This window comes from Micropterus salmoides, unplaced genomic scaffold, assembly GCF_014851395.1.
Source record: "Micropterus salmoides isolate LMB-PRFRI ecotype aquatic unplaced genomic scaffold, ASM1485139v1 Ms_hic_scaffold_20, whole genome shotgun sequence".
NCBI lineage: Eukaryota > Metazoa > Chordata > Actinopteri > Centrarchiformes > Centrarchidae > Micropterus > Micropterus salmoides.
Window position 1 is genome coordinate 19,329,842 of NW_024041151.1, and position 26,111 is coordinate 19,355,952.

General features: G+C 39.8%; 1 protein-coding gene across 2 annotated transcripts; it reads right to left on the reverse strand.

The window, feature by feature from the left end:
* On the reverse strand, positions 1-25,823 carry LOC119914503 (calcium/calmodulin-dependent protein kinase kinase 2). 2 transcript variants are annotated; one of them, XM_038733833.1, is made up of 18 exons: positions 25,497-25,823; positions 15,344-15,631; positions 14,598-14,939; positions 12,886-12,933; positions 11,951-12,004; positions 10,470-10,521; positions 10,148-10,281; positions 9,394-9,430; positions 9,181-9,202; positions 8,969-9,057; positions 7,533-7,732; positions 7,256-7,309; positions 7,075-7,148; positions 6,774-6,861; positions 5,277-5,408; positions 4,570-4,673; positions 4,302-4,355; positions 1-2,672 (listed from the first exon to the last, which is right to left on the reverse strand). In XM_038733833.1, exons 2-18 carry the CDS (start codon positions 15,575-15,577, stop codon positions 2,600-2,602), a joined length of 1,791 nt encoding a protein of 596 aa, XP_038589761.1. In that variant the 5' UTR covers positions 15,578-15,631; positions 25,497-25,823; the 3' UTR covers positions 1-2,599. The 2 variants fall into 2 exon arrangements, with proteins under 2 accessions (XP_038589761.1, XP_038589762.1); XM_038733834.1 differs by lacking the exon at positions 4,302-4,355 and having other exon boundaries at positions 25,497-25,822.
* Positions 25,824-26,111: the final 288 nt, after the last annotated feature.

Sequence of the window (26,111 nt, forward strand, 5' to 3'; positions counted from 1 at the left end):
TTACAGAAAGGCAATAATATTTTATTCCAATGATGAACAAGATACAGTATGTATAGTGAATTCAAAGATCCTATTTTGTTTTTCAAGGACCTCGCATGCTATGACAATACAGTGGTATGTGTTCAGTATGTTGGCATGCATTTAGGGGAAAAGAGCCCCTAAAGCTCTTAATGAAATAAATTTACACTACTGGATGCAAAATCATGTCAACAATAAAGATTAATCACTTAGCCTGGCTCTTCTGACAAGAATGGGCACAGACTGCATTGCAACTACAGATTTAAATATTGTATATATAAAATTTTTATCTTACAGCTTTTCTGTGTTTTTCTGTGCTGTCACCCTGCATTCAGACCCAAACTGTCCTTCAGCTCATCCTTGTTTTGCTCAATTAAAAACTTTATCTTAGATAACAATAGTCTATACAACTTACAGCATGACAGAAGGTAAAATCTCTCATAAATGTGTGGAAAGCATGTTTAAATGAGGCGACATTTCACAGTATGACACAAATTGAGACATTTCTGCAATTCGTTTTCTGACTAAATCGTGGGCATTTAAAGATCATTGGCAAATGGCTATCATTGAGTTAAAAACAAAAAAAAATGTACCCTTCAAAAGTACAGTACAGTAATATTTTGAAAATCTAAACCCATAGTGCCTGTCTCTATTTTGCAGCACTCCACAGTGGAGAGCACCACTTAATTTATTATTTCTGGATAAAACATCAGGTAAGCAAAAAGAAATTACAATCAGACGACCACATACAGCCCTCCTCATCCAGCCCATTGCACCATACAGAGAAATACACACTCATATGCATAGTACTAGTCTTAAAAAACACACATACAGTTTTGTACAGTTCAGAGTGACATGCAAGTCATAAGTAAAAAAACACAAAACAAAGTCCCTTTCTTGAACATTCAACGCTTAAGTGCTGAAGTAATGAGTGTGTGGAAGCATTAAATGTTATAAATACTGTGACTTTATACCTACACTAACATATTTGAGAAAATATAAGAAACAAATGAAAACAAAAGGAACACAAGTGGAAAATTCATATATATATCCTAACATATCTCCTAATATACTGCTTTGGGATCATCTAAAATGAAACTCATCAATAAATATCAATAAAGAAAGAAAGAACTAATTCATTTGCAATATTTGCAGTGTGGCCTACTCCCCCAACCAAAGATGACAACGGTTTTTAAGTCCAACACAATGACTACAGGTATGTCATGCATAGATTTGTACAAAAAGTCTGCAGCTGCACTATGCTTCCATCTCAAAACGTACTTCGGTTGCCAGCTCTAATAGCTCAATAAAGAACAAATAGTTTAAAGGTTTGTTTTCTTTAAGTTAGCGTACTATCCTTTACAAAATCAGACATAATTGACGTTTTTGGTGTCCTGAAATGTGCGGTTTTAAATCAGTCATTCTTATCAATACGAAACAAATAAAACAAGAACATTCACAAATTTAACTGGACACGGCTGAAAAATGTGAAACTCTCTTCCTCAGTATCACAACACACAAGCTTGTTTGTCCAAACAACTGGAGAGAAGTGATTTGTAGTTTAAACAATTAAAAAAACACAGACAATGGCTACAGAATCATTTTGCACCAACACATTGTTTTTCTCATATACATTTGGTAGATCAGCACTTTGATGAATTTAAAAATATATAGCAAACACCTAAAAAAATCATATCATTGTTCACTAAAAAAAGCTTTGCTAAAAGCATTAGCTTTGCAGAAGAAGAAATCCCATTGCTCACAAAGCATTATACCAACTGTTAAAGCTTTCTATTGATAGTATTTCAGTAAATGGGAGCCTTAATAAAGAGCCAATGATGAAAGACTAAAAGACTAAAAAACAAACAAACAGGTGTGTCTATGAGCGTGCAAATGTTTAAAATAGCTTATATAGTGTTTGCATTGGGAAAGTAAACACATGCATTCAATGAAGTAAACATTTTTTCACTCCCTTTTTTCATTTCGGGGGAAACTGTACAGATTATTCACTCTAAAATATGTTACAAAACTGGGCACTGCTACTCTGCAGAGTGAACCAGACAATCATTGTCAAGAAACCTGCTCTAAAGAGAATGTCGAGGTGATGGTGAAGACAACCATCCCTCCCCATAAACCTTCACCATCGCCTGTTCCCATGCCCTGTATACCTGAAATCGTTGAAAAAACACAAGTGGCTGAACTACAATAAAACACGAAAGAGTACAGTTGAAGCCTGAGACGAAGCATGCTGGGACTATAAATGCATGCAGGATAAGAGGTGCAGAATGGGTTGGGCAATAAGGACGAAAGACAGGTTCAAGGTTCAAGAAGGTTCCCAGTGACAGTCCCACAACCCCAAACTGAGCCTTTTTAAGAGGAGAAAATGGATTAAAAGCTGAAAATGTTCTCAAAGTGCCTTAGATCCTTAATTTCTACTTTTTTTCTGCGTCCGCCACACTTGTCCACCGCCCAGGAAATGTACACAGGTATAGGCTGCCAGTATGAAACTGTGAGTAAAGGGGGTGTCGTGCTGTGTGGTTGCAGGCAGACTGATACCAGTGTGCATAATAAACCCTCTGCATCAGGAAAGAGCCTCATCCTCTCCCACGTAGGGCAGGTCCATACTCCTCATGCCATCACCACTCTCCTGTTTCCTAAGAAACACACCAGACACAACGTTAGTTATAGCGCTGCTGTGGGCTTGCTGTCAATCCTATTTTACTGAACAGAGAAAGGAATAAGCAACTGTTAACCTACTGTATGCTCAGGAACTGAAACCAACCATTTTAAATGTTACATAAAGCGAGGCGGCAAGCATTAAGGAAATGCCGGAAAGCTGTTGGGCTGGGTTTCTTATCATACACAAGGGTAAACTTTGTGAAATGGGGAAAAGTTATATTAAAGAAGTGTATTGTTTTTTCAAGGAGAGACACAAAGGGATATCAATTTACAGGCATGTCCTTTGGCTATGTGTGGAGAGTGCTTCATGCAAAGGAATGAGTAACAACTTATTAAGATAAATGGATGCTCTGGGCTCATGATGAACTGAGTGTGGATTTAAAAAAAAATGCTATTTTTGTTTTTTTACTGTGTCAGAGAGGCACTGACTCAACTGTAAAGTAAAAGTGTGACGTGTGGCGGTATTGTATTTGGCTACATTACACATTAATGCTTTATAACATAATGCCAATCATCACAACATCACAAACAGCAGCCTTGCAGTATTGCTGCAAAGTTGTATCAACACCACTCTGAAACTGTATTGAAATAGATTGTGCAGGCCTTCGCGATATTTTGTCCATCCCCATAATATTGCGCATTAACCCACAGATCAGGTGCTCAGAATATAATTCTGTAAATACCTAACCACAGCCTGGTCACTTATTCAGGTGCATCTCAAAAATATAAATACATATATATATAATATAAATATTAATTAACATTTTTTTGTTTTAATCTTAATGATTATGGTTTACAGCTCATAGGAATCAAAACTCCAGAATCTCAAAACATTAGAATTTTAGAAAATTTATAATACAGAAATGTCGACCAGAGAAGAACTCTTATCAGCTAAGCAACTTAAATGACCTGCAAAAGTTTCATGCGCCTTTAATCTCTCAGTCCAAAGTCCAAAGTCCTCTTTTCATTTAGCAATCAAGGTCCCAGAGTCTGCAGGACGAGTGGAGAGGCACAGAATCCAAGGTGCTCTAAGTCCAGCATGAAGTTTCCACAGTCAGTAATGATCTGGGGCTCCATGTCATCTGCTGGTGTTGGTCCACTGTGTTTTATCAAGTCCGGAGTCAATCAAACCATCTACCAGGAGATTTTAGAGCGCTTCACGCTTCCATCTGCTGACAAGCTTTATGGAGATGCTGATTTCCTTTTCCAGCAGGACTTGGCACCTGCTCACGGTGCCAAAATGACTGGTTTGCTGACCATGGGATTACTGTGCTTCACTTTTCCACGATATCCTATTTTTTTAAGATGCACCTGTAAATTGGACTTTCTGCATTACACATTGCATGCTTCACCACAAGCACCCTTATACATCAAATATACAGTAATTCATCTTGTAGGTGCCATAGACTCTGGAGCACAATATTCCTGAAGATGGCTTGTCCAAACACCCTTAAACTAGCACAGGCTAGTTTGCAAACTCAATGCGCAAGAGTATTTGACCATTAAAGCCACACTGAAAAATAAAACATGCCAGGGGTCTTACATATACCCTCTACCACTTAAACAGTACTAAAGCAGGCACGAGTTGACCTAAAGTGATTTACCTTCTTTGGTTACAATGAATGTAGCAGTATCTCACACTGCCTGCTCTGCCTTTCCTGCAGGGCAGGAGAGGGAGGAGAGAAATAATAACAGTCTTCTTGACAAACTACTTGATAAACATTAGCTTGCTATACTAAGAGGACCCAGCACCTCTAAGTGAGAATGCCGTAGAAACAGTATACTGTTACGAGTACTTAAATCTTAATGTTACTGCAAAACTTTAGCCAGAGACAGAGTTTATAGTCTGCAGTGTCTGTGCACAATCCTTACGTGAACGTTTGACCTGGAGCACACAAGCTGCTGCGGTCCTCTTTACGGCCCCAATCAAAAGGATTCCCAAAGGAGCGCTTCCTCAGCATAGTTCTCACCATGATCTGAAAAACAATCGTGAGCGATGAGCATACATTACCAACAGGTTTTCTATATCATTTACTTTACTAGTAGCCATAGTGAGCACTCAGTATAACCATCCAGAAATGATAGTTCATGTATTTGTGTGTAATGTCCCAAAGAATGGCAATATGACAGCAGATGTGGAGAATTTGTCTGTCTGATGGATTTTACACTTTCTACATTTAGCTTTGGTCAGTGGGCAGGTGTGATAAACGTTGAGTCTGTCATTTCAACTCAAGTAGGTGGTAGTGGTGTAGTGACTGTGTTGTGGGGTGGAGTGATGTGTAAAAGATTATTTTATAAAATGAAATATAAGAACTTGAAAAATAAATATAAATATCCTTTACACAAATAGAAATGTACATAAAATTAGCAATTAGTTTGCTCCTCACAAAACATTCATTCTCAACTATGTCTCAATATGTGACATGTGACTGTTTTCATGCCTCTCTCAGAGAGGCTGCATTGAAAATAAACGCTACCCATCAGTGATATTTGACTTAATGACACCAGAGGCAAAATCAAATTACACTTGGGCACCTTTACCCTAATCTTTTGAGACAAAAACAAGTTCATGAACTCACCACTGTAGCCAGGCTGGGGATGTGTTTAACAGAATTCTCTACCTCCTCCTCGGTCACCTCAATCAGCATACAACAGTTGTCATCCTCTGGAGGAAGAGGCTCTGCACCGTGTCTCGTCACCCACGGGTGCACCTGAACATAACCATAAGGAGAACATAGGGCTACAGTAACTTGATTACTAAAAGTCATCAATTCAAATTATTTGCATCAAAGCTTTGTTTAATCCATATCATATATATATATATACATATACCTATATGCAGCGCACTGTGTCACGTCGCTCTGTCTCTGTCACAGACTGGAGCACCAGCATTTCTCTTGGTGCTCCAGTGTCACGTCTGACTATGTTTTGAATGATTAGTGGCAGGGTGGGGATGGGGGTTACGGTAGATTTTTGTCTTAAAAGTTACTGCCACACTGATCATAAATAATTTTTCTCATTACACTTAGGCTTATCACTTTTTAGGGACAAATGTGAGTTCCCAGTGTGGCCAGAGATAATGAGCAAACTGCAGCTCACACAGAGAAGACAGCATCACACACACCTTTTCTGTTTTATTAAATTGCGCACTTTTTGTGGTTATGTATGTATGCACATGACGACATCGAGATTGCAATTGCGATTAGATTAATTGTGCAGCCCTAGAATGTAGGCTACGATAATTATGGCTATATATAATGGAGAGTTAAATCAATGTAGTGGCTAGTTAGGATAAGTTAGCTAGGTTTTCTTTAAGATATTAACCACAGAAAATAAAAATGCAGCAGTCAATGTGTGAAAGCCTAAACTTCATTCCTTATTTATTATCATGATAGTCACAGAGAAGTAGTTAGGTTCAAACTTATAGTTCTGAAACTCAAGTATATACACTATACTTTTACTAAGTAAAAGGTGTTTTTTTTTGCATTTCAGAAATTATTTTCTTTTAAAACCCAAAATATGATATGGCACTTAAATGCACTAAATGGGTTTAGTTTTGAAAGATAATATTATTGTATGCAATTAAAGCAATAAAAAGCCCTACTTTGGAGGCACAACAGGACTAACTTTATAGAACTGATGCAAGTTTTTAGATAGTAGATCAAGTTATGCAGGATACAGGTTACAATATTTTAACAAGACAAACACATTATTTACAGACTTTCATAAATGTCGCATTTAGAATTAAATGAACCGATAAAAGAAACTGCAAAACTGCCATAAGTCTGTATTGTCAAGGAACTGACAAACAGCAGCATTTCAAAATTAGGAGACATTTTTTCTTCCAACCACTAAAGGTTTATATGGCACTACTGCACGTGTCATCTAGGCATCACTGTCACGACAGCTGCATGTGCAGATCAAAGAAAGAGTTTGTGTAAGATGCACCGGTCTCACACTTCTTCTCTTTTTAAGTCCTTAAAGTTCTTCAGGTGGTTCACTGCACTCCATGTAATATCAAATGTGCTTCATTGCGACAATGGAAACTGGCAGCTTAGCTGAAAGAACGGGTTTACCTTAATCTGTGGGATTGATATCCTGGTCTCTGGATTCTTGTCCAGCATTTTCAGCAACAAATCTTTGAGATCATCTGAGATGTCAGCACTGTTGAGACAAAAAGAATCTCAGGTACAAACTCACATTTACATTTTGTAAAATGTAAGATAAAGTAATTAAGAAAATAAATAACTAAATAAATATGTGGTCACTGAAATGTGTATTTCATGTCTAAACAAACAGCCATTTAATAACATAAACAACCGCCACTGGACGGGGGAAGGCATTTTGACATAGGATAATTGGAGAAGCAGAACTGACTGTTCAGGTAACTCCACAGGTTGTGTCTTGATTTTCTGATGAAGACTGAGGATGCGCTCATCCATAAATGGACACTATGAATGAAAGGAAGGTCTTGGTTTCACTGAAGGAACAGTATATTGTCAATCAGAAAAACCTGTATTACAACAAACTAACAAGGTCACAGTATTTAGTCACTCACCACTCCAAAGACGAAGCAATAAAGTGTCACTCCCATGGCCCATATGTCCAAAGCCTACATGACACGCAGACATGATAAAGACTTTGAGTTATAATATGTTCCTTCAGTGTATGGTAGTTGAAATCCACCACTGTAAACAAAAAAGGCATTTGGTACAAAGAAAAATATGAAAACTAGGAGAGTAGATTACACAGGAAAATTATTTTTAAAGGCTTAAGGTTCTTGCATTTCTGAAAATCATCCCCAGAGGGCCCTAGTTAGCTAACTGGTCCTTCACCTTTCCAGAAAAGTTCTTTCTGGTCTCAGACAGCGCTTCAGGGCCGAGGAAGGCAGGTGTTCCCACTGTGCTGGTCAGGAGGGCATCAGCCCCTTCAAACTGGTTACTGACTCCAAAGTCTGCTATCTTAATGTGTCCATCTTCTCCCACCAACAGGTTAGAGGGTTTGATGTCTCTGTGGATGATCCTCTGGTAATGTACTGTTGAAATAGCAACAAGATCCTATTTGAGGATGATAAATATTCTCTTACACTGCAATCAAGTCAGGATTGACAGGAAGGTCTTAAAAAACATTTGGACCTTTTGAGTATTTGAATTTTTAATTGTGAACAAATCAGTTGTTGGCTTGACGAGATAAAATAAAAATAGCTTGGAACCGTGTGTAGGAGTCTCTGGCACTCTGGCGGTGCACTTAGACAGGAAGCTGGATAAACATTTCAGCAATTACAGCCATCAACAGAAAGGATCATACCCACTGTCCATGCTTAAATGCGAAAACAAGATAAACGTACCAGTTATGAAATGTTTTCTTTAACCAAACTACCTGCACTGTGACTTTAGTCAGATAAGCCTGCCCTCATTTATGATTACTTATAATGAGAAAAAGAAATTAAGGTTCTGACTGTTTCATTGCCCCTGGTGCAGAGCGTCCCTCTCCTTCCCTCAGTATTAGTCTCCTAGACGACACTTCGTGCAAAACCTCCACTCCTGTGCTGAAATGCATTAAGAGCCACTGAGATGATGTGGAATGTGCCTTGTGGGTGGCTCGAGTCAAGAACAGCACAGATGTAGGACTTGTGTAAATGGCGTGGAAGACTTGTAGGACGAGGTCAATTACCTCAATTATTTAATACTAATTTAGACATTCACAACCCTGTATATGATTGACCTTTATCTCTACAGGGGACACAGAAGATTGTAGAAAATGAACACACGCGAGAACAGCTAATTATGGAATATTATTGTGGAATATGTTAATTCGGCAACAAAATTGTTTAATTTCAAGTAGGTAATTATTTGTTTTAGTGTCTGTCTGATCATTTTTACTCCAAGAAGGTTAAGGCTGAATTGTACAGTACCAGGCATAAGACAATACATGTTCAGAATCTAAGTCGGTCAACTAAAAAATATATTTTTTGCTGTAACACTGTAAATTTCCCCATTGTGGGACTAATAAAGGATTTTTGAATTGAATTATTATAATAATAATGATATTAATAATAGCTATATATATATATATATAAGGATTATCTGAGCAGAATCTATATTATACAGGAGCTAAATCAATATTGAATCACCTTTAATCACAGCTTATCTAGATGCATTACAAATTATCTGAGAGGGATCCATAAACAACCCTAATCACCCCATTAATAATGCTCCACCATGCAGTCACAGGCTGAGTGGAAGAGTAACAAGAGGTTTGGAAGACTCACAATACTCGATTCCCCTGAGCAGATCTTGGAAGTAAAAGCGTGACTGGTCCTCGCTGAAAGGTTTATCTGTCGGCACCTCCATTACAGCCCTCCACACACACACACACACACACACACACACACACACACACACACACAATTAGCAATCATAGCTAATGAGATTGAGCTCATTCCAGTGTCACAATCATTACCACAAAAGAGGCTTAGCTTACCCTTGCTTGACCAGCTCAAAAACTGTGACAGAAACACAGATGAGGTTAGCGATGACAGCTTTTCAGTTACCAAAACACAAACAAACTAAAACACGAGACATTTTAAGATGTGCATCAAATAACTTCCTTTTATGCTTGCTTCATGCATGACTGTGTGATTGTTGTGTGTATGTGTGTGTTGTTCTTCAAGCTGACTGTCTGGCCACAACGTACCCATGTACAGATGGTCCTCGCTGGGGTCATCCAAAACCTGGCACCAAATCACAGAAAAATAAAAATGAGTCTAAACACACACACAATAGATCATCTTTTGTATTATGTAAAAATAAATACACCCCGGAAACACTCTGGAATCTCTAATAATTGCACATATGTAGATTATTTTCTGTGATGTTAACTTGGATCCGTGAGTGCAAAGCCAAAACAATGTTACACACACAGCCGTGTTATAGTGCATTTTTGTCATTTGAGGCTCTTTAAAGAGCTGGGAGGTTTCAGTTATTGCTACGCTCAAACTTTGTTTTCCTTTCCCTTTGTACGGACATAATCAGCAAAATGCAACTTGAAATAATGATATTGCTGTTTTTATCCTTATTTTTCCTTCCTCCTGTGACACTGCTGAGGCTTCTTTCCAATTTGTTCCATTAGCGAGCGGAAAACATACCTTTGTTGTTCTTTAGAGAGAAGAGGCGCACTCAAAAGACTTAGCTCACACTGTTTGTTTTCTTTTTTTACGTACACTGTTTGAGAAGCCTAATTGTTTTTGTCATTCAAATTTCATGTTCTGTTTTTCACCTTGATCTAATACCTGCACTTTATCTCCTTAAAATGAAAGCCACTATGGATTGGACAACTTTTAATTTTTTAAGAAATAACAGATATCACACACAATTTTGTTTAAAATGTGTTTAGAAATAGAAATATATCAAATAAAAATAGCCTAAATGAAAGTTTTAACAAGGCACACCTCTACTAGTTTCACCACATTAGGATGGTCCAGCTTTTTCAGGATGGCAATCTCTTGATAGACGCGCTCCAGGGGCCCTTTGGGCTGAGGGGGACCCTCAGGGGCTTCTTTGGCTCCACGAGGGGGAGGTCTCCCTAAAAGAGGGATGATGTGGGTGGGCATAGGTTACAGGTGAGGGAAGGATAGAACAGATCGAAGGACACGATAGGACAAAAGACAGGGTGGGTTTCAGTATTGTATGCAGCGTTCATGTACCACTGGAGAATTATAAGAGACTGTGCTCTCTGCTGTGTTAACCATCTGCCTGTGGCTCCAGACTTACGTGGGAAACCTGCCTGCCTCATCAGCCTCTTCTTGGACAACACCTTCATCGCCTACAGGAGAGAACAGGACACAAAAGAAGAATAAGACCCAGCAGAATGAGGTGATGCATATCTGACAGTGCACCCACTCACACACCTACATGAATTTTCCAGAGCCTATGAATTCCTCCCCTCACCTTGAACATACTTTGTGTATTTGTGACTGCTAACATGGACCACCATCATCAGCACAAAGGATAATAAAAGTTACACTTACAAAAGAAGATACTGGCTGTTCTTGCTGTCAACTCTGGTGCAAAATGATTGAAATTCAAAGCTTGCAAGTTATGTCCATTGCCTCATGGTTCCTTTTTATTATTCTTTATTAGTTTAGCTGTAACTCACAAAAAATACTTTGAGAAAAATGTGTGATTTTGGCTAAAATAAAACAAATGAACGTCTGGTTATTGTTAGCTACCTTGGCCTGTTTTATTTTGAAATGATGAGATTAAACATTACAAGTTTTGCTTTGTTTTCTGATTGAACACAGACAGTGAACAGGACATACACCACACATGCACGGCAAACAATTTCAGGGCTTAAGAAACAAGTACTTCTGCAGCCTGGTCTGTGACAGGGCTGTGACAACTATTAAACTGAAGAAATGGAAAAACAGGTTTAGACAGGTTTGGCTGTCTGCACATGGGTGTAAAATCTCAATTTTACATTTAAAACATGTGAAAGTTAATGGTTGGTGATAGTACCAGGACAGCCTATAATCATGCCACGCAGATTTCTAGCAGGTAACCAGTCAGAGACATCCCTGCCCATTTCTTGAACAATTATCTAGCTGACAACCACCAAGGTACAGTGTGTGACAGCTACATTGTTGGGTGAATACTGTCCCTGTTCAGGACAAACAGACTTTTTTTAATCAAAGCCCTCAGTTATTATGGCAATGATATAATCACTGAAAGCGACATGTGGGCTTTGTCACTTGGGAGGAATATTAAAATAATCCCCATGTCATTGTCTGTCATTATCACGCAGCTTAATGAAAAACGCAGCAATAATCATGAACTGCAAACAGAAAAGCTCAAGCTGCTATTACAGTACTCAGCAAGGCACTTAAATGGAGACACTTTCATGTTTGCTTATTATGACTTTCTGTGTGTGTTTCATGTTTTTATATCTCCGTGGGGAATTGAACCAGAATGCACACCAACCCATGTGGACTCGTGTCATTGGGGGGACAAAACTCCCTACAGGCAGAGACTGTCTTTTGAGGGTTAAGACTTGGTTTTAGTGTTCAGGTTAGGGTTAGGGGCTAGGGAATGCATTATGTCACTGAGATGTCCCCATGGATAGAGGAACAAACGTGTGTATGTGTGTGTGACAAGTGATAATTCATAAGGAAGGAGAGAGTAGTGAGAGAAACACAGACAGTGTTAATAGTTGGAAATAAATCCCATCTGCATTTGCGTGTGCCTGAAGAACTCACATAGTATGTGTTGTCATCCTCATTATAAGCCAGCTTGACAACACCGTAGGAGCCCTGGGCCGGAAATAAGTCAGAGAATACAAGCCAATAAAGTGAGATTGAACAGCTGTCAATTTTTCACATAGCAAACTAAATAAATACAAATATACACAGGAACAAATACACATACACACAGGAGGGAAGTGTGTGGGCTGACAGTGTACACTGAAAGAGTCCCAGTTGCTTCAAAGTGAGAACAGAGAAATTCAAATCATCTCTCCGTCTATCTCTTTCATTTTTGATTGCAGGCTAATTAAGGAAACTGGGCCTGGTTTATGCTATAAAGCCCCCCCTGCCCACACACACGAAATTCAGGATAAAAACTAGGCCCAATTAGTAGCCCATGTGCACAAATCCATGCCCAAAAAACAGAGAGAGAGGGAGAGAGAGCGGGATCAGTTCCCGCTGGGGGAGCAGATTGGAGAGGCAGCACAGAGCTTATCGTACAGTCCCAGAGATGATCTGACAACAGGAGCCTCTCAAACAATCCTGAAGGGCTTCACTGACCACAAAACCCCACACATTAGCTATGTCTAGATACATGCAGAAATCCACAGACATGCACATTCTGTCTTATTAAACCCACTACCTAAAACATGCACAGCACACACTAAAGCTCACTCATGCACACATACACACTTGTATCCACTAAGCCTTGCACAACCCTTGGAGAGCGCTATTTATACCAGCCTCTCATCCATCTTCCAACTCTCCCATGGCCTGGTGGTTTACACACAGTTTGGGAAATGAGGACAGCCGGGAGAGAGGATATCAGAGACTGTTACAGCGTGTCCTTGATGATTTGCACTACTCAACAGACATGCAGTAGGCGGAAGGGAAAAGAAAATGGAAGAGTCAGTGAAAGGGAGCAATCAATGAGTTGTCTCTGATGGTACCTTTCCAATCTCATCTTTCAGCTTGTACTGGTTGAGTTGAACACAATCCTTGAGGAGAGGCAGATGAGAGAAATGAGAGGAGGAGAAAATGGGTTCTCTTCAAAGGAAATCACAGAGAGAGATATTCACGTATCAGATAGTTTAGCAGTTAGACACCCTAGATATATTCTTACAAAAATGGCTTTTTCATGTGAAATCCTGTCCATTAAATATCTGTTCAATTAGATCTTCTTTTTTACATTTCCATTTTCAACAGAAACGCTCAAGTGCAGTGCTTTGTACACCAGTGCTCCCGAGAGTGCCTGATGTTTTGCAACACAAGACTTTCTGTGCTTGTCAGCATGTCATTGTGTGAGTCTGCAATCACTATCCCAGTTCAATTTGTCATTTCTAAGATTCATTCAAAGTAAAACCTCTAGAAATCCGATGAATCCAGGTTTGCAGTTGATATATAACCGAACCCAGCCTATGAAACAATCATTCTCTGTATAAACTAGGGATGCACTGACTAACCATCTCTTCAATTAAAATACATTACTAAATGTAACTTAGATAAGTTTATTAAAAGATTTTTTTTTTTAATCTACAAAATAGGGCTGAGTAAAAAAATAAAAATGATAATTATCATGATATAATTTTCCTAAATACCAATATAGAAATGTTCAATAAATTCATTCAAATTAATTTGAATCACAAATAAATTAGCACTTAATTTATTATAAAAACACATTTATTTTGTTGAGGAAAAGGGACTGAAGGAAGATTTTACTTAATTTTACTCATGCATATTTGTTGAAAATTGTTCAAAAAACTTTAAAAATTGTTTTGAATGTTCTACATCAGATTTGCTAAGTGATCCACTGTTTGGCAAGTCGTTACCATAAAAAATAGTTTTAAACTGCAATTAACCACCAACTTTTACTCAGGAGCAAAAACCAGCCTTTAAACTTGAAAGAAATAATGATTTGACATTTATCGTGATAATTATAAATATCGATTTATATGAATATTCTTTTATCGTGATGACATTTTCGGCCATATCGCGCAGCCCTAATCTACAATATGTGATTCTGTGAAAGCAGAAATGCATATTAGGCTATAAATTTCATATAGGAGAACTTATGCAGACTGCTGAGATTCTACCTACAGGACATGACATTTCCAGGTTTCTGCATCTATGTGTAATAACACAGCTATTATCTACATCTACTGAGACTGTAAAACCTTACCTTTGCTTCCACAAAGCTCAGTCTTTACCAGTGTGTGGCTGCTTTTAAGACAAATGCACATGTATTTCTGCTTACTTTCAGATGTTAAAATATGATACCAAGGTTTTGATAACTAACAAATGTTCAAGAGGAGCATCACTGTACCAGCCTGGCTCTCTGAACATCAGTTAGTTTGTTCATCCATGTATAATGCTTTATGCAATGGACTGGTCAGATGGTGCAGAGACCATTAATTATATAATCACAATTATTATTACTCTGACTGTGACCTCATGCTGGCTGGCTAATTTGTGATGGATTTATTGATCACCTGATCAATGACAGCCAAACAAAACTGATTTGGTTCTACAGAGGGTAAATATTAAGGTAAACTCCTGGTATCAATTTGGCAAACAGTAGCAGCAATATCAACATCATAGAAGGTTTTCAAAAATGTAAAATCTTGAACACTGGAGTCGTATTTTCTTCAATGCTTGACTATACCTGGAGGTCTGTGATGGAAACACTGTGGGACTCCACAGTGGGCCGGCGAGGCAAACGTGGTGAGGAGTGGGGTGATGTGATGGGCGAGTAGGGTAATGACGGGTAAATATAGCGCCCTGTGAGTCCCGGAGAGCTGCAGGGTGATGCTGCCGTTTGGGAGCGCTCCTGCAGAGAAAGTTTCCTGTCTGACAGGCTTAATCTTCCCCTTTGCTCCTGGCTTTCGGGTAGCAGAGCCTCTGGCCGGCTAACTGTGTGGGACAGCAGGTCGCATGAAGGAGTCCGGAAAGGTGCCGCTACAAAGGAAGCTGGCTCAGGGGTCTCAGAACTGTCCATTTCTTCTAGCTGAGATGTGATACATTCAAATCAGATTTCATAATATATGATGGTCAATATGTAGTATTTATCTGTTTGTATCAACTTTATGAGACAATGCACCTATTTTCCAGCTTATATTTTACATTTTAATTCAAGGTATTAGCACTATGTCAGATGACTCAAATGCTAAATCCACTTGTGCTCATGATCCAGCAGTTTAGATTTATTTAAGTGTCTACGGGATATGTTAAAGCAACAACACTTACTGCCTACATGGTCTCAAATTAATAACTGCAAAGTGCTAATCTGATAATTCTGAAATGAGGTCTGGAAAGAAATCAAACTATGGCCATTTATTATCATGTGACAAGCAATTTCATTCAGAAGAAACCCAAATGTCCAATTAGGTTCCTGGGTGTGTTTCATCTTACCTCCTCCTCTTCCCCAGCCTCTCCAGGTGGTCTGCTGGGTTCGTACTCCGTGACCACGATGAGGGATTCCATGGGGTCTGGGGAGGGTGTCTCAGAGTGGGTGTTCAAAGGTGGAGCGGGACAGCTGCACAGCAGATCAGGCAGGGGTTGTGAGGGCTGTGCTGGGGGTGCATGACTGCCGCAGGAGGGCGGCGGCTCAGCAGAGGGCCAGGGGGTTACGTGACAAGGAAACATGGTGCCTCTTCACAAAGACTGACATCAGATGGGAACCTCAGGGGGAATTGGTGCCTAAGACACAAGAGCAAAATGCAGAATAACAAAATACAGTACATCTGCTTTGTTAACAGGTGGAGCCTTTAAAGTAGTGTTTCTGAACGGGGTCGTTCTGAGGATGATGGGGGGTGCTGGAAGCAATATTTTGGAAAGGGGGGCGCTGAGTTTAGACTTAAGATTCACAACAATACGAGTTTAAACTTTAAACGGTGGTCTGCGACATTAAAACCTGCCAGTTTAGTCCACTGCGACTGGACGAGACTGTTTATATTTTCTCCTTCAGCTACTTGTGGTGCAACTTCGTGCTGCCTTCACGGGAACGGGAAGTCAGAGTATCTGTTGCGGTGGCAGCCCAGCTGACGGTGAGTGCCCTGTGCTCTTTTGTTTCTTTTTTACTTCGTCTCGCATTTCTGTTTTCTCCCCCGTGTCTCCTCACCTCTCCCTCTGTGTGTGCTCTCTCCCTCTCCACCCTGGAGCCCGGCTGATGACCCGCACCTGTGTCTCGTCAACCTCCACCTCCGCCCGCCACACCTGCCTGCCATCAGCCTCATCTTCAACAGTATTTCTACCCCGGTTCTCCAGTCCATCTTCGCTTGATCGTCGTCGCTCCAGTCCTGGTACCACTTCAACGTTCCAAGCTCTCAGATACCTTGTTGTTTTCTGCCTGATCACAGGTGTTGTCGGTTAGTTTCGTTTTCCCCCGGCATGAGCACCTCCTCCTCTCATTCAGTTTTGTCTGTTAGACGGCGATAATAATGCAGTATAGGGCATGTAGTAAAATATTATGAATTCTCTTTAAATAGGCTAATGACGTTAGTCTCCCATTACGACTTTTTTTCTTTACATGTCAGAGAACACAGATACGTCGGAGAGTCTGAATGTGCAGAAAGTTTTGAACATGAGCAGAAGTGTTTCCCATACGTTCATTTATTTGTGCCGGCCCGCCACAATATCAACGCTGACCACCACATATTTATTTTCGATTTTATTTACTAGGCCAATTTAAAATCGTATTTGACTGCAGAGCTACAGGCAGCGTGTATTGGCGCAGCACATCCTCTCGCTCGTCTCTCTCATCCGTCCCTCGATCTCTCGCTCTCTCTCCCTGGTGAACACAGCTGCACAAATCAGTCCAACACAACGCTATCAGTGTCGGAGACCCAGCTATTAAAAGTTATTAGCAAGCATGTAAGGAGCCTAGCTAATAAGGAGAGCTAAATTAATGTTAGAATACAGCTGGGTTTTTGAGGCTAGCATGCTGTATATAGCTGCGCCACAGTTTGTTGTTAACAGATGAGCTAATAAAGTCCAGTCAATAACTGAATTAAAACGGAATTTATTACCACAAACACAATAAAATAGGTTACTTCCCCTCAAAAGAGGAGGTAAGACTTAATCATGTCTATTGACTCAGCAGGGATGATATTAAATAAGTTAATCTACAGGAGAAAAATATTTAAAAGCAATAAGAATGCCTGAGAGCCTCACTACATTATTTTATTATAATCATATATTTTGAATTGTCACCTGCCACCTGAATTTTTAGACATTTTCACCATAAATTAGTGAAAAAAGAAAGAAGAAAGAAGAAAGAAATGTTCACCAGAATGCAGGAAATTAAGTGTTTAATGCTCAAAATCTTCTGGGGGAGGACCCCCATACCCCACTCTTATTTAAGTGCACCATCCATAATAACAATAGTAACAATAAAAAAAAAATCAACAATATTCAGGGAAAATAGCAAACATCTTTTTTGATGGGGGGCGGTAAGGGACCTGGATAATGGATAGGGGGGCGCTGGCCCAAAAAAAAGGTTGAGAACCACTGCAAGTACTGGGACAGAGCTTATTGGCTACCCTAAAAAACAGTATTACTCTCTTGAAGTTCTAGTAATAACAGTAATATTACAACACATTGCATCCTCCACCAGCCACCTCTACCCCAGCTACATCCTTCTTTACTGACAAGGTGGCATCCATCAGTGTCGAATTCACAGAACACACAACCACAGTGGGTCTCCCCTGATTAAGGGTGCATCACAATTTTAAGCATTTTCCCCTCTCCCTGAGGAAGTCTCTGAACATCTGCTCTCAAGCCAACATCTGCCCTCTGGACCCTTTTCCCTCCAAGTTCCTTCTAGCAATCTCACCTACAATCGTGCTTTATTGGCTTTGTATACATTCCCCACAATGTGTAAGCAGGCTCAAGTTATCCCCTTCGCCTCACTGATAAAAACCTTGCTATTTTGAGTGCATGTGCGTTCATACTGACAAGTGTGAGTGACCTGGTGGTGTACTCATAACAGTCAAAAAGTTGAGTTTCACCCTCAACGGTAGCCATCTTGTCTACATAGCAGAAGGAGAGGGACTACCAACCTATTTTCAAACCTGTGAAAATAGCGGCCGAGGAAGTTTTATTCATTTTTAATAAAACTGAATTGAAGTCAAATGGGCAAACAAGCCGGCAGATATTTTGGTGAGTGACAATCATGGTCAAATGTTGGCAATAATGATCTGCCAGAGTACAAGTAGAAGAAGAAGTACTAACTAACTAAGAAGTACTAACGGAAGAATCCAAATGTAGCCACAGCTTTAGTCTCTCTAAGACTGAACTCCTGGTGACTCCCAGCCAGTCCCTCTGTTTGGCACAACATTAGATACCCAGCTCAACTCCGCCTCGAATCCTCCAACAAAGTCTGCTAGAAATCTGTGCATCGTGACTGATGACCAACTAACTTTCACTAAGCATGTTGCATCTGTCACTCGGTCATCTCTTCACACTATGTAACATCTTCTGTCAGCTTAAAACAGCTCATGTCACTTCAGTTTTCATTAGGCCCTCCATTGGCTGCCTGTCGCCACTCGCATATAGGTCATGTCACTAATGCTTGCCGACAGAGTGGGCACTAGCACGGCACCCACCTACCTACAGCTCATTCAGGTTAATGAGCCTTCTTGTTAACTACAATCTGCCAACAAATGACTAAATTCAGTCAGCAGAATCACTTGAAGACCTACCTCTTTCCAGACTACCTACACACAACAATTCTTTTGCATGTTTATTATTTCACAATCTTGTATCACATGCATCAAGTTAGTTCATTTGTAGCACTTATTCTCAAAGGCCTCTCCTTTATCTACTGTGACTTGGATTGTACCATATTTATACGTAATGGTAAATGCATGGAAACAACACATAGAATTACCTTGATAGAGTTGCAAGGTAACTAATCTACACTGACTGTAGGTTTGCAATATCAGTTAATGACATCCAAGCTCCCAACAGCTTGAGCACTGTGTTTTAAAAGAGTTTCCCGTTTACACATGTTCTACTGACAGAGCACATGATTCCTTAGTGGCATGTTCAACTGGTGCACAGTTCATAATCACCTGGAGACGAGTATCCTATTAGCTTTGGATTTTTGCCATTATTTGCCCATGCTGCTTGACCAGGGTTATAGGAAGGGAGCCCAAGATCATATTTAACCAATACCAACATCCTTCTTTAGTATTTAATGTTTTAGTTCAACACATAAAACAATAACTTTGCTGAGGTAGGCCTTAACAAATATTATGCATGTAGGGAGAACAAATACAGATACAACAAAAACCTGGTACATCCCCTTTACCAAAACTTTACCAAAACAACTTAAAGCAACTGTGAAGTGGGAGTCAAGATAAACAAAAAACAGATGGTAACTCTAGGCTTATCTTTTTAGCCAGGAATAATTTAGAGCTGGCATAAATCCTGAGGCAAAGTATGAATGTATGTACACCTAACGTTTAATTACCTTTGCACACAGCTGTAGCTATCAGCATTTGACTGGCCAGCGTGAAAATTGTGGGTGTAATGAAAGGGAGTGGGAAAAACAATCAGAGATGCTGTTCACTAGCTCTGAAACATAGGTAGATAGAGCTCTTTCCCTATGAAACATTGGTGGAGTGTAGAGTTTTTCCACATATTCTGTTAAGTGCTAATTAGTGCTTGCAAACATGTCTAGTATCACAAACTTTAGCTTTAAGTGGACAGATTTGATGCGTCTATAAAAGAAATGGTTCAGTCTGCCTTTGATGTCAGTTATACAACATGGTTAATTATCTGTACAGCATATAACCAGAAGCTTTTTTTGCATAATTTCAAGAGGGCCATTTCCATCTCCCAGTCCACTCAGCCTATTATCTGCTCATTATCTGTAAGAGGAATGGAGGGAGAAGGAAAGGAGGCAGGGAGAGAAAAAGAGAAAAAAAGAGACAGAGAGAGATCCTTGCTTTCCAGCATGGTTTTGACAGGATTTGTGGCTCTGTTTGTGTGTGGGAGTTGAGTAAATCTCACAGATACAGGAACACAAAAGGAAGCAATAAGAAAAACAAGACAGTCAGAGTTCCAGCCAGGTTCAGAATAAGGACCATGTGTGGGAAGAGACACCCACTTCAGGTGGCTTCTCTACCGCCCCTGCCAGCCTATATATAGTGATGAAAACTCACAAAAAGAAAGAATCTCCACACATTTACACAGAGACTCATATTGAGCAAGTATTTCATCTTTTCTTCACTGCTTGTTCTCTTTAACTCCTTTCACCTTCATCGCCTTTATTACAAAAGACCTTTTAACTGAGTTTAACAGCATGGTTAAGGATGCGCGGGCTTCTTACTTTGCCAACTTAATATCCTCCAGTAACACAAAAGTTCTGTTTGACACACTCAACAACACTGTTACTCCTGCACCTCCTGATGTGCCTGCCTTTTCAAATAATGATTCAACTATATCTCTTTCATTGTGGATAACATAGTTCTCAGGGTAGCGTCATCCCCTCTTCTAGTACCCTTTCTGCTTATCCAACTCTCAACTATCCAACCACTATAGGCATATATCTAAGATGCCTTTAATCTAAATCTAATCTAGAGAAAGTTGCTGTCAAACAGCTCAGTGCCACCTTGACTGCACACAACATTTTAGATTAATTCCAATCGGGTTTCTGTCAGAAGCATTCCACTGAAACTGCTCTTCTCAGGGTCTCCAATGACATAATGATTTCTTCTGATGTGGGAGAATGCTCTGCTCTGGTGCTGCTAGATCTTAGTGCCGCTTTTGATACTGTAGATTACATCCTGATTCAAAAGCTTAGGCAGTGGGTGGGTGCCTCTGGAAGCGCCCTGGACTGGTTCTCATCCTATTTCTCAAAGAGGCGTTTTTCTGTGTTGCTGGGTCATTACATGTCTGAAACTGCTGCTCTTTCCTGTGATGTGCCTCAGGGTTCCTTCTTGGGCCCTATTTTATTTTATTTGTATATGCTCCCCTTAGATCATATCATTAACATATTTAAAGACATCTCTTCTCACTGTTGCTCTAATGATATCCAGCTGTACGCCCCCCCTTTCATCTCAGTTAGACTATTGCAACTCCCTTTTCACCTGTCTCAGCCATGGACTGTCTACAAATCCAGTCCAGAACGCTGCTGCAAGACTGGAGACCAGGTCTACTAGGACTCCCATCAGATCCTGTCATTGTTACATTGGCAGGTTCAGGATTTATTTTAAGGTTCTCATTTTCACATAAAGAGACCTGCATGGTCAGGTGCCTGGGTAGATCTATTACCTGCTGCACCCTTATATTACCACTAGGTCACTTAGATCTTCTGACCAGATCTTCTAGTTATTCCTCGCGCTCACCTAAAAACAAAAAGTGGTTTTGTAATGGTGGCGCCCACTCTGTAGAATGCACTTCCCATAGAGATATGTTCTGCGCCTTTACAAAGCAGCTAAATCCTCTTTTATTTAAACTGGCCTTTGTCACGCCGTGTGCAAAATTGTGTTTTAAGGCCAATTATTACTTATGTTTTATTGACTGATTATTTTACCATTTTTATGATGTTGTTGCTTATGTTTTATTGACTGATTATCTTTTGCTGTTTTACGATGTTGTTTCTTATGCTTTATGTTCGTTTTAGGGATGAACCGGTCCAATACTGATATATTGGCCCGATACTGACTCATATAGCTGGATTGGGCATCAGTGACAAGGATGCTGACCTGTTCAATTCAATAACGTACATACTTTGCAATGCGTCAGCAGTGTGCCGGTAGACCCGAACATTTTGCTAGGAAAGCTAACATAAGCCTAGCATTTTGTTTTATAAAGTTAGGAAGCAATGTTTAAATCAAGCTTGATGTTGCCTTACACATAAAAAATTGATTTCAAGTTTCTTCCCCACAATGTATCGGATAGACACCCAAAGCCCAGATATTGGTATCGGGACTGAAAATTTTGGATCGGTGCATCCCTAGTTCCTTTACTTTTCAGATGGTCTCATTTCTAATATGTCATTCTTGTAAAGCGCTTTGTGACCTTGATGTGTGAAAGGTGCTATATTAAATAAATTTGACAAAAAGTACTCCCTCGTCATTATCATGGGATGTTCAATCTTAAATATTTCAAAAAAAAAAAAAAAAAGTATTTGCCAGCTGTTTTCTTTTCAACTTTTCCTATGATGCCCAGTATCCTTGTTTCATTCGGCTGAAAAAAGAAGCTCTTGAAATCCAGTTAAGACTTTTAACACTATCACTTCCACTAACGTAACGTAATGTGCCCTGATAAGCGGACTCAACCTCAATGGAGTACAGAAAAATAAAGCGACGTTACCCTGGATGAAACTCGCAATGCACGAGTTATAGTAGTCTTTTTATATCCAGAAAAGAGAAGTAACTTACTAAGCTTGACCTACTTTGATCTGGGATAAATGGTGAGGCACACGGCAGTTTCTACATTGCTGATGACAAAAAAAGTCTTTACATGACATTATCTCTTATAGCAAGACACACAATGTCACTGCCTTTCCCCACCAAGCAGGGTTTAGAATTTAGCCCTGAATATCAAAAGAGTGGTTTGTCTTTGGCAGCAGGATTTGCAGAAGCATGAGAAATCAACAAAAGGCAGCTGAATGCCAGCTCAATTTGGTTTCTGTTGACATTTTGGGGTCAACAGCCGCTATTTAGTAAGTGAGTTTCTGATAACTACAATTAGCCTAGATAACTCATTAGAATCATTTACAGCTGAGAGATCCATTTTAACATAACTTTGACTCAGCTAACTCTCCAGTCATGTTTTTCAATTGTTTTTAGTTACGTCACCCACCTCTCACCCCAAATTATGGGGGAACTGGATCCAAGCTAATGCTACATACAAGCTTTGAGCAAAACATGTGAAATAACAAATCCCTCTTTGCAAACTTGGCTAAGCTGCCCACTAGCACTAAAGATAAAACAATATAGCCCACAGTCTCTCTACAGTTCCTAAGCAAGCCTAATTTACAGTCTTACAAAAGTGAGTACACCCCTCACATTTTTGTAAATATTTGATTATATCTTTTAATGTGACAACACTGAAGAAATGACACTTCGCTACAATGTAAAGTAATGAGTGTATAGCTTGTATAATAGTGTAAATTTGCTGTCCCCTCAAAATAACACATCACACAGCCATTAATGTCTAAACCGCAGGCAACAAAAGTGAGTACACCCCTAAGTGAAAATGTTTTGTATGGCCACCATTATTTTCCAGCACTGCCTTAACTCTCTTGGGCATTGAGGTCACCAGAGCTTCACAGGTTGCCACTGGAGTCCTCTTCCACTCCTCTATGACAACATCATGGAGCTGGTGGATGAGATCTTGCGCTCCTCCACCTACCATTTGAGGATGCCCCACAGATACTCAATAGGGTTTAGGTCTGGAGACATGCTTGGCAAGTCCATCGACCTATACCCCCAGCTTCTTTACCAAGGCAGTGGTCGTCCTGGAGGAGCGTTTGGGGTTGTTATCATGTTGCATTACTGCCCTGTAGCCCAGTCTCCAAAGGGGAGGAGATCATGCTCTGCTTAGTATGTCAAAGCACATGTTGGCATTCATGGTTCGCTCAATGAACTGTAGCTCCCCAGTGCCGACAGCACTCATGCAGCCCCAGACCATGACACTCCCACCACCATGCTTGACTGTAGGCAGGACACACTTGTCTTTGTACTCCTCATCTGGTTTATCTCATCAGACCACAGAACATGGTTCCAGTAATCCATGTCCTTAGTCTACTTGTCTTCAACTGTTTGCAGACTTTCCCAAAGACAACCTCTGGATATGACACTGAGTACGTGCACTAAACTTCTTTGGTCGACCATGGCCAGTCCTATTCTTTTGTTCCCAGCAGTTTAGACATTAATGGCTGTGTAATGTGTTATTTTGAGGGGACAGCAAATTTACACTGTTATACAAGCTTACACTTATGGCAAAGTATAATTTCTTCAGTGTTGTCACATGAAAAGATATAATCAAATATTTACAAATACGTGAGGGGTGTCCTCACTTTTGTGAGATACTGTATGTCAAAGCTAACTGAAATGCTGGCTAAAGCCCTAAACTTCCCTGGTCCCTAGTAATCACAGCAGCTAAGAAGACAAAGAACAAGCAGTTAGATTTGAGCCTTATAAAAAAAAAAACAACAACAGATGCCCGCCTAGCTCCAGATGCCATACTGTGCCTCTTATCACAACAAAAGTCACATGACCTGACCTTCATCTGGACAGGAGGGGAGGGGATGAGAGGACTTATCAAGGGTCCAAGCCATGTACAACATTAATAACAACACAGACACGTTCCTATAGACATAGAAGTACAACACAGGGCCATCTGGAACAGAGGAGAATCCCCAGCTTCATTAAAAGATCAATGGGATGGGGGGTAGTGTAGTGTTAATCACAAACTAAAAAAAACTATTTCATTGGCAGCCACATGCACAGCCATTATCGACTCTTTATCAACCACAAAAACAGTTATTACAACTACAACTAAAGATTATTTTCTCAGTTGTCAGAAGGTAGTGAAAATGTGTATCACAATATCTAAGAATTAAAAGTGATGTCAGATTAATTATTTTGTCTAACAATCTGAAACCTAAATATATAAATTTCCCAATTATATTAAACAGAGATATTGAACAATTAATACATTTTCAAAGTAGTTTTGTCATTGACTACTTGATAAAACCCACTTAGTTTATAGAATTTTTTCACTGAATATAACTTGTATTGTGACACAGTAATGTTGATATATCCGAGTATCCATGACTTGGGTTAGTGTCCATTTGATCACCAGCAAAAATAGTTGCTGGTGCATTTCAAGAATATCATCAAGTCTGTCATCACATGATAAAACAACACCACTGTATCAGTGGTCGGGAAATATTTCAAAAGCATCAAACTAACAATTACTGGAAAAGAAATACATTAGGGGAACCTACAGGCCAACATTGGGTATGTCTTGTAAAGGACTGATTGATGCAACTTTAGATTCTTAAAAAGCTCTAATAGCAACGAAAAAAACACCACTGTCACAATCCACAGTAACACTAACTTACTTTGAGTGTAACGTTACGTATTAAACATTAACGTAGTCAAAACATTAGCTAGAACTACTGGTTATTTACGCTACATTATATACATTTATTGGGTTAACTCAGAAAAACAAATTACCGTGGACTCTACGTGTTATAACGTTGCTCTCATGTGCAATAGACAAATATTGTTTCGCTTTTCTAGTGCAGTAACAGCTAGATTACACTCATAACGGAGAGAAATTGTAAACATTAAAATGAGTGATCGACAATTTCTCAGTCTCAAATCCATACATGAAACGAGTGTTCAGCGTCGTAAAAGCTAACTTAGCTCTGAGTGTCAAAGCAGAACAGCTTGGCTAACATTAGCAGCCGCTTCATCTGTCAAAGATACAGATGTTGTTGGGCAGGAGTCAAGGATGCTAGTGCGGGTGAGTAACGTCCATAGTACGCCTGATGAAAACAAAATACCAGTACTACATAGGAAAAAAAACTAAACCTTACCTGAACGTGTTGCTTAACACTGCAAGTCAGAAATCTTCCTTATCTCTCTTCTCGCTGTGGTGTAAGTAACGTTAGCGTCCGTCCTACGACGGCTAGCTAGCGTTTTGAGAAAGGGGAAGAATGTAGCGGACTGACATTGTAGCAGACATTGGGATGGACCAATCCAGCTGAGCACGCAGGTCCCGTGCTTCACATGGAGGAAGTGTTGATAGACGAGCAATGTGGTAATTTAACGTTAATGCTTCGAGCGTTCCCAAAAACGCCCATCCGCGGAGGTGTTGTAGGCTGCCTTTTGTTCCTCTTTTCGTTTTACTCATGACCTCAACATAAAACACTTATTGGTTCTGGGTGATTTCTGCTTCAAGCACGTTGTGGCCGTCTGGCTCCCCCTTGTGATTTATTAGGGAGTTGCCCACGGGGACGGGTTGGGTTATGTTTAAGGGGTGGGGGGGGATTATATATACACATAGTATATATACACACATACACACACACCATTTCAAAACATGTTTAAAATATATACATGACTCCACAGTAGACGGATATCCAATATCTTCAACCAAGTCCAGTTGCCCTTGACTTTAACCTTCATTGGATATCCTATAAAGCAGGTAC

What these genes read in the sequence shown, in the direction of transcription:
- LOC119914503 (XM_038733833.1), bottom strand. Translation starts at nt 15,577, where the DNA reads ATGTTTCCTTGTCACGTAACCCCCTGGCCCTCTGCTGAGCCGCCGCCC. An exon ending in TGAAAGATGAGATTGGAAAG is followed by an intron (nt 12,005 to 12,885) that starts GTACCATCAGAG and finishes TTTCCGGCCCAG; the next exon opens with GGCTCCTACGGTGTTGTCAA. An exon ending in ATGTGGTGAAACTAGTAGAG is followed by an intron (nt 9,431 to 10,147) that starts GTGTGCCTTGTT and finishes ATTTGGTGCCAG; the next exon opens with GTTTTGGATGACCCCAGCGA.